At 38.3% G+C, this 13,231-nt stretch overlaps 1 protein-coding gene across 2 annotated transcripts in view; it reads left to right on the forward strand.

Annotated features, from left to right (window-relative positions):
* Window positions 1–13,231, forward strand: part of pappa2 (pappalysin 2) — a 108,469-nt gene that overhangs the window by 57,303 nt on the left and 37,935 nt on the right. For both annotated transcript variants that reach the window (XM_020613382.1, XM_020613383.1), the window contains exons 12-15: window positions 1,923–2,051; window positions 2,168–2,253; window positions 8,587–8,783; window positions 11,100–11,213. In XM_020613382.1, coding sequence (XP_020469038.1) covers window positions 1,923–2,051; window positions 2,168–2,253; window positions 8,587–8,783; window positions 11,100–11,213 — 526 coding nt within the window. The remainder of the gene's footprint in view (window positions 1–1,922; window positions 2,052–2,167; window positions 2,254–8,586; window positions 8,784–11,099; window positions 11,214–13,231) is intronic.

Consider the following 13,231-nt stretch of genomic DNA (forward strand, 5'->3'; position numbering starts at 1 on the left):
CAAAAAAATAGTAAACAAGAGATAGAGAAAAAAGTTCAAACTCTGGCTTCTTTGCACCTCAGTCAGTTTTTAGTTGACTAAAACTCTGGACATTTTAGTTTTGTGTTTGTCAAAGAAAACCATAAACATTTTTGTTTTAGTCTAAGAACCCATAGAAATGAACATTAGGATTTCATCTAAGTAAAATAATTTCAGGCTGAAAGAAAATTTAAAATAGAATAAGCAACATGATGAGAAGCTGTATACAGCCTTGCAGAGAGTGTGTTTGGGTTGATTTTTATTATTTTAAGCAGTATATACATAACAGAGGATTAAATAATGAAATCTGGAAAGATGCAACAACATTAACAAAGACAATTGTAGTGTCTGCAGCTGGCACCTCTGCCTCCTCATCTGCTAGCAGCCGGTCTAGGCAACAAGGCACATCTAGCACACCTGTGGACAACTAACCAGCTCCATCTTAAGCTGCTTGCTGGCATGTCCTCATCGCCAGATCATTGTGTCTCCCCAAGGATCTCTGATCGTGGCTCTTGTCCTGGCTTGTCTCTTCTCCTGGTCTCTGTGCAGCAGTGCGCCTCACTCACTAACTCCACAACGGCGACTGAACAACTCACCTCTTCCTGGCTTTGCTCCAGTGTGCCTTGCTTACGGAACTCCACAACATCAACAGACAACTCACCTCTCCCTGGTTTCATGTCAGCTAAATGTGTTTCACTCTCTGTACTCATTGACTGTCACTACTCACCTCTTCCTGGTCCTTTCCCCAGTTCAGCGAGCTTACTCCCTCAAGCCCCAGCATTCTCAAACTGTGCTAGTCCTTCTCTCTTTGACTGCCTCCTCCAGATCCACCGGTCTTCACTCCACCTGTTTTCACCTCCACACTCAAATACACACACACACACACACACACACACACACACACACACACCTTCCCTCTACAACAACATCACCTAGCACATGATTCCCCATAACTCCCCACACTGCCCTGACTCTTTTTGCCTAGTCCTCCTCACGCAGTGACCGCTTGTCGCCTCTGACTATTCCCCAACGCTCAGTCAGTTCTCTCCTCTACTCTGGTTGTATTAGCTGTGTCTGCCCTGCTCCCTAGTTTGTCTGGTCTGAGTGTGCATATTGGGTCCCCACTGCTTCCTGGTCGCTAAACCTAACACCAATGCAGTCTAACTCTTGGCAATATGAGTCATCAATTGCTATGGTCTCTTCTGTTTGAAAACACAAACATTGAATATCTGGAAAAAAGGTTATACAATGGAAATGCCTCCTGCAGTATTGTAAATCCTGGTGTTTTGTTGTTGTTTTGTGGATTAAGTAACAAATAATAGGTCATGCAATTTTATCTCCTTTTCAAATCAATGAAAGTTTTTTTTCTCAGACTCCATTTTAGTCACCTCGAGTTCTATTTTTTTTCCTTAAGTGATCCATAATTAATGAAGGGAATTTAAAGAGTCTGGAGAAACCCAAGACATACTGTATATTAAGGCTGTGCTTCTCCTGGATAACTTTTCAGACAGGCAGATACAAAAGTCATAGATCTGTGCTGAGAAAACAGGGTGGAGGCTCTTTTTATAGACAAAGCCAACCAAACAGATCAATAGCTCTGACACTGCAGCCAAGATATCATTACACATACTTCCGGCTGTGGACCTTTCAGGTTACTGGATCCTGCAAGGTTACAGAGAAAAGATACTGTAAGACTGTGAGCATGAGTTCTGCTTTAGTTGTTGTGAGTTGTTGGGGTTTGTAGAGATTGTGTGATTAGTTTGTTTCACAGAGCAGTAAAAATCATGCTTATTGCGACTCTAAAGAACATAACAAATGTCAGACTTCTATTTAATAATTTTATGCCAGTTACAATTGTTTGCATTCTCTCCTCTCTCCCTCATCTTCCCTCCCCTTCTCTCCAGCTCTGTGAGGCAGGGAGTGAAGTACCAGTACACAGTCCAGGTGGAAGCAGGCGGACTCCTCAGTGATCCCTCCCCACCTCTCCTCTATACCCATGGGCAGTCCTACTGTGGGGATGGCCTCATACAGGGGTCTGTGCTCTTTAGTGACTATGCTAACATGACTAATGACTGTGATGACCAATCAGACACTGAAAATTGAGATGGTATTGGATATAAAGTTGATGAGGATTGCCCTCTGTCTGTAGGACAGAAGAGTGTGATGACAGTAATCTGTTGAATGGGGATGGCTGCTCTATGAAATGTCATAAGGAGATGGGCTTCAACTGTAATGGTGAGTGAGTTCCGTTCCTTCTAGTGCAGAAAGAAGTAAGTCTTTGGTCCATCATGAGTTTTTGCAAAGACTAAAGTTCGAAGCTTGTTGAGCTGTGGGTTTTCTTTCAGAACAATCACAACTCTTTTTTTTTTTTACCGTCAAACATCAAATCCACCAACTCTTGCCTCTATCTTACATGTAAAACATGAACATCATATACATTTTTATTGTAAAAGTGCAGTCACTAAATAGTCAGAAATGTAATTTGTGCATGCAACGGCATTAAGAAAAATCCAAACAATTTAATTTACAAGATGTAAAAGGTTCTGGCTTGAACTGATTCCACAAACCATTAATGTAACATCACAGCAACCTAAAAGAAGACACACACGCTAAAGGGCAAAAAATGAGCTTTTGATTTGCTAAATCACAAGTCTTGTTTATAAATCTGAGGGATTTGGACATTAGTTTGGCAAAGAAACACCAGAAAACACTTCAGGAGTAAAGCACACCGTTCAGTCTCAAAACATAAATCAGCCATGTTTCCCTTATTAAATACGTTTTGGCCTTTATAAGCTTTCAAGCAACTGATGTAATCTTGGGAATACAGATAAATGAAGTTTAGTGTTTGTAATCAAAGATCAGGTTGTGGTTTTAGACTGGAAAGTGTAAGCAAAAATCAGCTCACAATAACAGTTATGTTTTAGAAACTGTTGCCATTTTTCATTTTGTGTAACATGCTTTATCTACAGTCAGTAATAGGTTTATTATTATCATCAAATCTCATCTGCACCAGCTGGATAGCTCTCCCCAGTGAGAGACATCACAATCAGCTGTAAAAGCCTTTGCTTCTGACAACTTGTGTACAATGACCCAAATGATTGGAGGCCACCACCACCTTGCAATTCTGACCAACAGACCAACGGGGTGGGGTGGGGTTATGATAAGTTATGGGGCGGCTGTGGAGGTAGAGCAATTATTTTCCATTTGTTAGCTTGATGGTTCAAGTTCCAGTCTCACCAGTCTACATGTCGAAATGTCCTTGGGTAAAACATTGAACCCCTAGTTGCCCCCTAGTAGGCAGAGACTGACAGCACCACTATCAGTAAGAAACATTTAAAAAAAAGAGGAGAAACAAAATGGATAGTTAATTTGTATTTCAATGAGTCATGTGCTTACTGGAAAACAGTTTGGTGGGGGTTCAAGATTTAATCACTGAAAGAAAGCTTCACTTGTTTAAGTGCCAAGGGCATACTCGTTTCCAGCCATGTAATGTTTATTCTTGGGTACCTCTAGATTAGCTTTGCACCCATAATGACTCCAAATGGTCTGTAATTATTTCACAGCAATAAAACCCAAGGGCCTCCTCCTGAAAACGAGGATATTTCATGAGCACACACATTTCCCGTTGCCAGTGAGGAAACTATGACAGTGTATAAACAAATAAGCAATGTTTTCAACAGTGACAACACCTCAAATCCTACCTGATATGTTGGAGCCAGAATGTGAAAGTGGACATCATGATGAACCACAACAGCATTAATTTATTTAAATTTCTCCTCCATAGATAGGTAAACAACGGTTATGTACCAATGAAAAGATATGTGTAACACTCTTAACAAAGTGGGCAATTGAGAAACCCCATATTTTAACTGGCATATTGCAGACATAGTAACTTCTCCAGCCTTACAATTGTCTACAGAAACAACACATCAGATGCGGCAGACACATTGGCCTCAAACTGTCAAAGCAAACAGGTACTGTGCTCTGGAGGAATCCAGCATTGATCAGCTGATCATTCACTGCCCCAGGGTGCTTCCCTGGTGGGCTGATTGTAGTTTAGACCCTGTCAGGTAAAGCAGCGAGTCGCTGTACAAGAATGTTCCTGAATATGCAGTAACCTCAGGTCCTGTGGTTTTCTTCACATCCTCTGGCCACAGTGCTGGCAGCAGGAGGTACAATATATCCAGAAAACTGGGTGCAGTTGAAGAATTCCAGTTTTAAAATCACAGTGGTGGATGTCAGGCACATAAACATGAATGCGCACAGCCAGGAGTATATGATCATTCAAGAAAATCCTTAAACTACTGCATAAGACTTTACATAGTTGAAAAAACTCTTTTGTATGAACTGAGTTGTTTCTGCATAGAAGTACAGCAATACAGGTAAACATTGTTTTTTGAGCTTTCAGTTACATTTAATATGATAATAAATCGTTGTAACATTGTAGCTAAGTCAGAAAACACAGAAAAGCATGCCATGGGCTCTTTAAGGCTCTTAAACCTTTAAACTCTAACTTTCCCATGTATTTTCTGTTATGTATTTTTTCCTACAATAGTTTCAAATTATCATAAAAGTGCCATATGCATTATTGTTGGCTCATTGCAATAGATACATTTTGGGGAGTTTTTTAAGTTTGTATTGAGTTTCCTGGTATGTGTGCAAAATATCAGCACCTGTGCACTAATGTACAGTCCATTCATGTGTAAATTCTTTGCAAGTGATTAAAAAGAGTGCAACCCTTTTCATGTAAATCCCATATACTGTTATCCATAATACAAAAGGCAGAGAAATATGACACAAACACAGTACTTTGTGTCTGAACCCTTGCCCAGTCTGAAGCATGTAGACAGAAGCCTCACAACACACATGGAAGGGAGTTGACCCAAAACCAATGGAAAGATTATGCCTCTGTTAACACAAGCTGAATAAATATGACTTTTAAAATATCCAATTGTTTGGTGATCTTAGTGATAAATATTCCATATACTGCTAAGAAGATGTGACAGGTCATTTGAGAAAAGGCAGTATACATTTTGAGGCTGTGTATTGTTTTCACAGGCAGCTGGATGGTAGTTATTCGTGTGGTGTAAGGGTTTGTGTTATGAAAGTTTGTTACAGGGCTAAAATTTCCATCATCCAGTCAGTTTATTTGTCAGGGAAACAAGGAAAAATTGTCATGCAATGACTGAAGCTATTACAGCTCTTGTTTTACAATAAAAGACATCATGTCTAGCAAGGGAAACAATCAGGCAAAAACAGATGTTCTCAAATTGCCAGCACTTAAAATCAATTATTCAGTGATACGTCTTATTCAGAGACAAGATTTGTTTAGGTATTCTTGACACATTTACCTGATGCAGTTAAATCCCACTATGCTGATTTATCTTAACCACAGTTGTACAGTTACCAAAACAGTTACTTTTATAATCATCTCATGACGCACATTTGTTATACCTGATAAAACATGCTACTTTCAGGTTGGTTTATAGATTATACTGTTTTTTTTTATTAAAAATGTTAACTGTCTGATTAAATAATGGTTACAGCATGCACAAATTTTATACATATATAAACTAAAAAAAAAGTTGGTCTGTGTGTGCAGTATCTACAATATCTACAGTCAGAACTAATTTATAGATAGATATGTACAATTGATATTTACAGTAAGACATGTAGGGTAATGTATAATATACAATAGACTATGGATTTAAATTACAAGTAATGGATAGTACAGGTCTTTCTTGGAATTAAAATAATTTAATCATTTTCATAGGTGTTGTTAAACAGGGTGGAGTATTTGGTGAGTTCACTCATTGTAGTATTGCCAAATATATTCAGGATGACAATACTGTATTGTGTTAAAATGTGTTAGTGTAATTGGCTTTTTATCAGAAACATATTTCCGCCAACTAATTGAAGCCAACTGTGCACTACTCTCTGACAGAGCTCTGTCCAGCGTCTGCAGCTGTTTTTTTTGTGTGGGTTTTCTAGATGTTTTATGAATAGCTGCTCCATTACAAGCTGGTGTTCAGCTTAATCTTGCCATTCCTTTTGCGATAAACTACTGTAGCACCTTATGTCAATTTAATGTTCATTGCTTAACCCAGTGGTTCTCAAAGTGTGGGGCACACCCCACTAGTAGGAAGACATGACAGGTGGGGCGCAATGAAAAGAAAAAATTAGAAATGGGTCATTAATACAAGTAAATTAAAATAACATCAGCTCGCAGCCTGGGAGAAAAAAGTGGAACCATATTGCAACAATAACAGTTTACCGTCGGCATGTTAACTGCCGCACAACAATATAAGGAAGTGTTCACACAGAGGGCCAATAGTGTACGTAGTGCTGTAGACATGGTGTCGATTATGCTGGATGAGACAAGTGCTGCAAAATTGAAAACTATCCCCCTGTCAAACGATACAGTTGCACTTATATTTGATCTGTTTTGAACTTGGTGTTATTTGATATTTCAAGACATCTGAAATTTAAAAATTGGCCGATTTCATTTTTTGACAAGTGGGGCTTGAAAATTCGCCCACCCTCTTAAGTGGGGAATGACAAAAAATGTTTGAGAACCACGGGCTTAACCACAACTGTGTCACAGGAAGTATAATAGCCTGTTCCTTCTTGCTACAATTCAATTAACATCGATGACACACTTAATAAAGTCTAAATGTAATATTATATTATTAGGCCTACTATGTATTATTTTTACCTTATACTAAAATCTTAAAGCATCTTTGATCTTATTTCACATCATATCATTAAAGAGCCAAATCTAGAACTTTGATGTTAAATAAGAAAGTCACTTTCGGCTTTTCCCGTCACACTGACGACTCGCATGTTGACATTTGGCACGTGCCTTTCCTGACGCAACCCTGATTTTAAACCACTAGCCTACAGGAACGGCTAACTTTGATGTCAAATAACTTTGACTAAAGCAGACAGCACTCAGAGAGTGCAAACCTCTGCCAAGGCAGATCAGTGTCCCCATAATGCCATTACACCTAAAAGCAATATTCCGATGATAGTGTGAACCTCATATTATGATTCCTTGACCATGAAAACCTACCCTTAGCATGTGGAATCACATTGATAACATTATTAGTTTGGAAGTTTTTCAAGAAAAAAAAAGATATTTCACTAATGGTAGTTTTCTTCAGGATCTAGCTTAGTAACTTTGTCAGATTTCTTGATACCCTATTGACTCAGCAGAGTTTCAGCTAGAACCTGATCTTTTCTGCAAGTCTATAGCATTATTTTTTGTCTCACAATAGTGAGTTTTCTGTGGCCCCTCTATATTTTAACATTCTGGATTACCAGATCTGGGATATTACTTGGATCCAGATCATAGTTTGAGGTTTGGTAGATCTTATGGGGATGTTATTGTCCAATTGTTGTCCAAGCATTGTAGGCACTGTGTGTGGAATTAGAAGTAATTATATTGAAATTGACCCTATTGCACAATGATGAAGAATCCTTTTATAAATTCATGGATCCTGATAATGATCTGGATCAGCACCAAAATCTGATCCTCTAATCTAATATAATCCCAGGGCCTTACCCTACCTCTCCAAAAAATTAATCAAAATCCATTTATTGCATTTTGAGTTATGCTGTAAACAAACAAACGAACAATCACAGGTAAAAGCAATTGCGAAAAAATCAAGCTTAAAAAGTATGTACAAACTTAACTGCAAAAGTTCTTCTTGATCTTGGAAATAGTAGCAAAAAGAAAAGAGAAAAAGCAAAAACCTATTTGTTCTACTTGTTAGTGTTTTTGGGAAGTTTCAATTTTGCTAAACTGCCTCCATGTCAATTTTATTTTTTTCAGCAAACTATGTAAAATCTTTTTTAAGAGGTGTGCTTAATAAATCCTAATTTACCATGAACAGCCTAAAATATTGGTCCAACAGAGCATATTTATCTAAAGAATTTTAGATCCTAAGAATCAACTGGCTGACCAAGAGGTGCTTTTGGGATCAATTCCCTGCCATTCACTACGGCCAGAACTAGGTTTGTAATGATGTAATTAAGTGTTAGTACTTCAGCCCAAATTTCTGCTCTCATGGACAGGTACTGAGTAACTGTGTATTGTTTTCCTCTTGCTAAATTTTATTGAATTTTTGAGGATTGATTAAAAAAATGAGTTGCTAAAAAATACTGAATTCAAAATGTATTAGCAGACACAATAACAGCAAAAGCAATCTCAAACTCAGAATGAGTTTTACACCCCACTGCCTTGACAGTCCTCTAAGGCTACATAATGCTGTTGTTGTCACCTGATGACCCACTGAGGTACTTTTAAGACCAAAGTCACATATTAGGTTCTCATACTTAAACATTGGTGAATTACTGCTCAATAATTAGTTAAAGTTTAAGTTTATTTCCTTCCATAATTTACAGTCTGTTGGCAGCATAGAGAGTCAGATATGGCTGAGTCGATGTGGCTAATGTTAATAGTGCCCCCCCCCCAAAAAAAAGAATAAATTTGCTCAGATTTGGTTCCCTGCCAGATTAAGAAACCAGGTTTTATATTCTTTCATAAATCCTCCTCTGTCTCCCAAGGTGAACCCAGTCAGTGTTATGTTTTTGATGGTGATGGTGTATGTGAGGAGTTTGAGCGGGGCTCCAGTGTTCAGGACTGTGGTTACTTCACACCTTTGGGCTACACAGACCAGTGGGCATCCATCGCCACTGCTTCTCACCAGGACTCCAACTGCTGTCCTGCCCACGCTGCCACCGGAGAGCCATCCCTGAACATGGTATGAAATATGAATCACAGGGCACATAAATAATTCAGGTAACAATAAACTCCCTGTGGAGACCATTATGGAAATTTTCAACCCTTTGGCAGTAATGTCAATAGTTGACTGCATTTCTCAACCTCTTGGTTGTCTCAAAAACACATGAATCTATGCATGATTTTTATTAGCATAAATTCTCCAAATCGGGCAGCACAGTGGCACAGTGGTTAGCGCCGTTGCCTCACAGCGAGAAAGTTCCGGGTTCGGGCCCCACCTGGGACCTTTCTGTGTGGAGTTTGCATGTTCTCTCCATGCTTGCGTGGGTTCTCTCCGGGTACTCCGGCTTCCTATGTGCATTTTATGTATAGATCAGGAGAAGTTTTTTCCTGTTGCAAGTCCTGATGTAGATAAGAACTTCATACTTCTGTAAATTTCATGATTCCCACTGGCTACTCAAGTGACGAATCCTTTCAAACATTTGGTGTTAATAAAATTGTTTTTGGACAAGTGTTAAAAACCAGATGTACTAGATATTAGGTGAACTTCTCCTTATCAGTTGTAGAAAGTTCACATTTGTTTCTGCTGTTTATTAAGTAACAACCACACAACCTCTAATTATAGACACAGTAAATTACATTAAAATCAATACAGTCCATGTAAAATTAAAGATGGTGCATACATTTTTTATTGTTTACTTGCTGGAGGTGTGCCAGGCTACTATGTTTGGCTTAAAGCTATATGGCTTTTTTTTTTTTTTTGATGCCGGTGAGTCACACCTGCTTCTGATGAGTCTGGAATTCCACAGGGCAAATTTCAGGCAAATTAATATTTAGTTGATCTATTAACAAGTTTTCACAACGGAAGACAAAAAGCTCTGCTACCTTTTTAAAAATGTATTTATTTCAACTTTTTTATTACCAGGTTAAGTTTATTGTTAAATTTATTATGAAAGATCAGGTTGTGGTTTTAGATTAAACACTATAAGCAAAAATCAGCCCAAATAACAGTTATGTTTTAGAAATTGTTTCCTTTTCCCCCTTTATTTAATGGGCTTAGGAGCCTTTTGGTGACAATGTATGTACTGTGGGTCAAATAGCCTAACAGTAGAGAAGGACACAAGAGCAAATGTCACTTAGTAAAGTAATCCTTTACTATAGACTTTACAATAGCCTTGACTCCAGATGGAAAGTTCTTCTCACTGCATTTCTTAAACTGTAACTGGAGCAGGAAACATGAAAGCTTTCTTTCCCTTCTCTGCCTATAATCTAGAGACAGGCAGCAGATATGCGTCTTGTGATCTAAGATAATGATTGGAAGATGAACTGTTGATGAAATACCTTTTCAGAAGATGAGAGAAGTTTATCTGCAGTATAATTACTTTATAAAGAACTAGAAAGACTGCTTTGCGGCTGAATGCCTCCGCCGACCAGCCAGGACAGCAACTCTGAATAAGATAAGATAAACCTTTATTAGTCCCACGGAAATCACATAACACCTCTCAGTTCCATTATTGCTGTTATTTGACATTACATCAGCTTTTGAAATATTCTTACATCAGCCTTGCTCCTCTACAAAGTCGGTCACATACAAATAAAGCATAAGATACATACAGTATCATATAGTTAATAAAGTTCTTCTTGCCTGGGCAAACAATATGATTTAGTCCACTTTTATCACGGGAGGGTTTTTGGCGTCAGGCACATTGGTTCCAGCATCTCAAAACTGGCAAACCTCATGGTACACTGTCTGTATGAGGAAAGATGTAATAAATAATAATAATAATAAATCTTTAATAAAATCATCATGGCCTGTCAAATGCTATCCTACTCTACTCACTCTTTTCAAGGTACCAAATAGTATAATATAATTAATTAAATTAGAGCAAAATATGTAATGCACATTTTGAAAACCTTTTACTGCTCCACAGTAAACTTTGCAATGTGATTATATCACTATTTAGTTCATGCCATAATATGTAACCAGTGGAATAAACAGTTTTCACATAAAGTTTTTTCACATTAAAAAGTCAGCTAACAGTTAGGATTTGGACAATAAACCTAGAATTGTGGTCAATATTACACAGGTAAGAGATTTAAAAAAATGAAAGATTAAGAAAAATATTACTTCAGGTAAACTCACACTAATGCAAGAAAAACAGTAGGGAGTTGAGAATTGAACATGGGGCATATGAGCTGAATTGAAATGTCCATGCTACTCCTTCACTACTAGTTTCTTTCTAGAGGTGAATGGAGGTAAAGAATAGTCTACTGTTTGTGGATTAGTTATTATTGTTTGTTGCACAATTAAGTTTAGGTATCCTTTTTCTGTGTGAAGCTCTGCAGGTACCAGCACCTAGAGGTGGGCGAGAAACTGTCCACCAATGCCTGGTTCCCCTGCACAGCCGAGTCTGACACAAATAATGACCTGGAACATTCATTTTGGCTGAAGGTATTTGTGTGTGTGTGTTCTTGTACTTGCTACATAATGAGGACCACAAAGTTATTTTTTTATATATATATTTTTTTTGTATTTTTTTGCTACAGAGTGAGGACATTTTGGCTGGTCCTCACTTTCTGAAAGACATTTTTGAGGGTTAGGATTAGTTTAAGTTAGGTTTAGGCATTTAGTTCTGATGGTTAAGTATTAGGGTAAGGGACTAGGAAATGCATTATGTCAATGAGTGTCCTTACAAAGATACAGAGTATAAGTTTGTGTGTGTGTGTGTGTGTGTGTGTGTGCGCGCGCGCGCGCGTGCATGCATGTGCATACTGTATCTGTTTTCCCCTCCACTGAATGACTGTGAGTGGCTATTTTGTCTTCAACAGCTTCCAGCATTTTCCACTACTTTAAATGGGGTTGAACAGCCTCTTGCACTGACTCCTGGCTCAAACCTCCACACACGCAAACACTCCTGACTTTCAAACAGTTGCATGATTCAGTGCATTAATTACTGTAATTACTCATTTTCCAGGTCAGTTGTGAATTGTGAGCTCTAGCAATCTGTAGATGGTCACCAAATCATGTCTAACCTTGTACTTGTTCTGTATTTACAATTTTTTCTTTGACTGCAAGAATACTAATCTTGGAAATCCTCAGTGATGATTATAATACATTAACTAATAGTTAATAGCAATAGTGTTGTTTAATCAAGTCATTGCTTATAATTCAAAGATGTTCAGAAGATATTTAAATACCTGCATCTGCTAGAATAATAATTTTGTAATAAGAAATAGATTTCTTAGTCATCATGAATTTAGAATTTAGATTAAAGATAGCGCCAACGACTATGGCTGCCTTATGTACTCGTGCTCTCCTGTGTTTGTTGTTTTTCCTTGTTTTCTCGGTCTTTTGCAACCCATCCCAGATTACTTTCACCAGAGAAGAACTGTTAAACATCGGACTCACACCAAACCACCTTTCTCTGACTTTTGTGAATGAAGGATGCTGTGTGGACTTTCCGATCATCTATGGGACCTGGAGGAAGTGCTGGCAAGGGAAGCGAGCGGGTGCCTTAGTAAGGTTACGGCTCAGGAAGTTCGACCTGCCGCAGGAGCTGCTGATACAGTTCTACAGAGGAATCATCCAGTCTGTTCTCTGCTCCTCCGTTACTGTCTGGTTTGGCTCAGCAACCAAACAGGACAAGTACAGACTTCAGCGGACAGTCAGGACTGCAGAAAAGGTCATTGGTGTGAGCCTGCCCTCCATGGAGGACCTGTACACCTCACGGATCAAAAGGAGGGTGAAGAGGATCACTGCAGACCCCTCACACCATGGGCACAATCTGTTTGAACTCCTCCCCTCTGGACGGCGTTACAGGTCACTGTGCACTAAGACAACCAGGCACAGGGACAGTTTCTTCCCCCAGGCCATCACTCTGATTAACACTTAACCCATGACAGTATGACTGGACAATAACCCTCAGTTCATTACCTGTCAATATATCTTGTACATATAGATCCGTTGAATGCAGACTGTGTGTCTGTGTGTGTGTGTGTGTGTGTGTGTATACATACTGTATACATATATATATATATAATATATATATGTACAAGTCTCTATTTATAAGTACTTTACTCTTATTTTTTATCTTTTTTCCTAATGCACATTTCGTTGCTTGTTGATACAGTATGTACGTACACATTGAGAGCTGCTATATCAGAGTCAAATTCCTTCATTTGTCCAACACACCTGGCCGATAACACTGATTCTGATTATGGTTCTAGAAAATGCAGGGAACAAAACATTTCCTGCCAACTATGTTCTTGATAATTTAAAAAGGATTCTTGAGAATTACATATCATTAACTAATTAATTTATTTGTGACTAAAATTGATGTCTATTATGAATGACATTTCTCTTTGTTGTCAAACCCTGTGTTGACAGAGAAGTACAACGGCAAGTGCTGCAGTTCAAATGATTTATATCCCAAATTTTCCTGCTTATCTTTGCAGCTCCAACATAGTGCT

This window comes from Monopterus albus, unplaced genomic scaffold, assembly GCF_001952655.1.
Source record: "Monopterus albus unplaced genomic scaffold, M_albus_1.0 scaffold133.1, whole genome shotgun sequence".
Taxonomy (NCBI): Eukaryota; Metazoa; Chordata; class Actinopteri; order Synbranchiformes; family Synbranchidae; genus Monopterus; species Monopterus albus.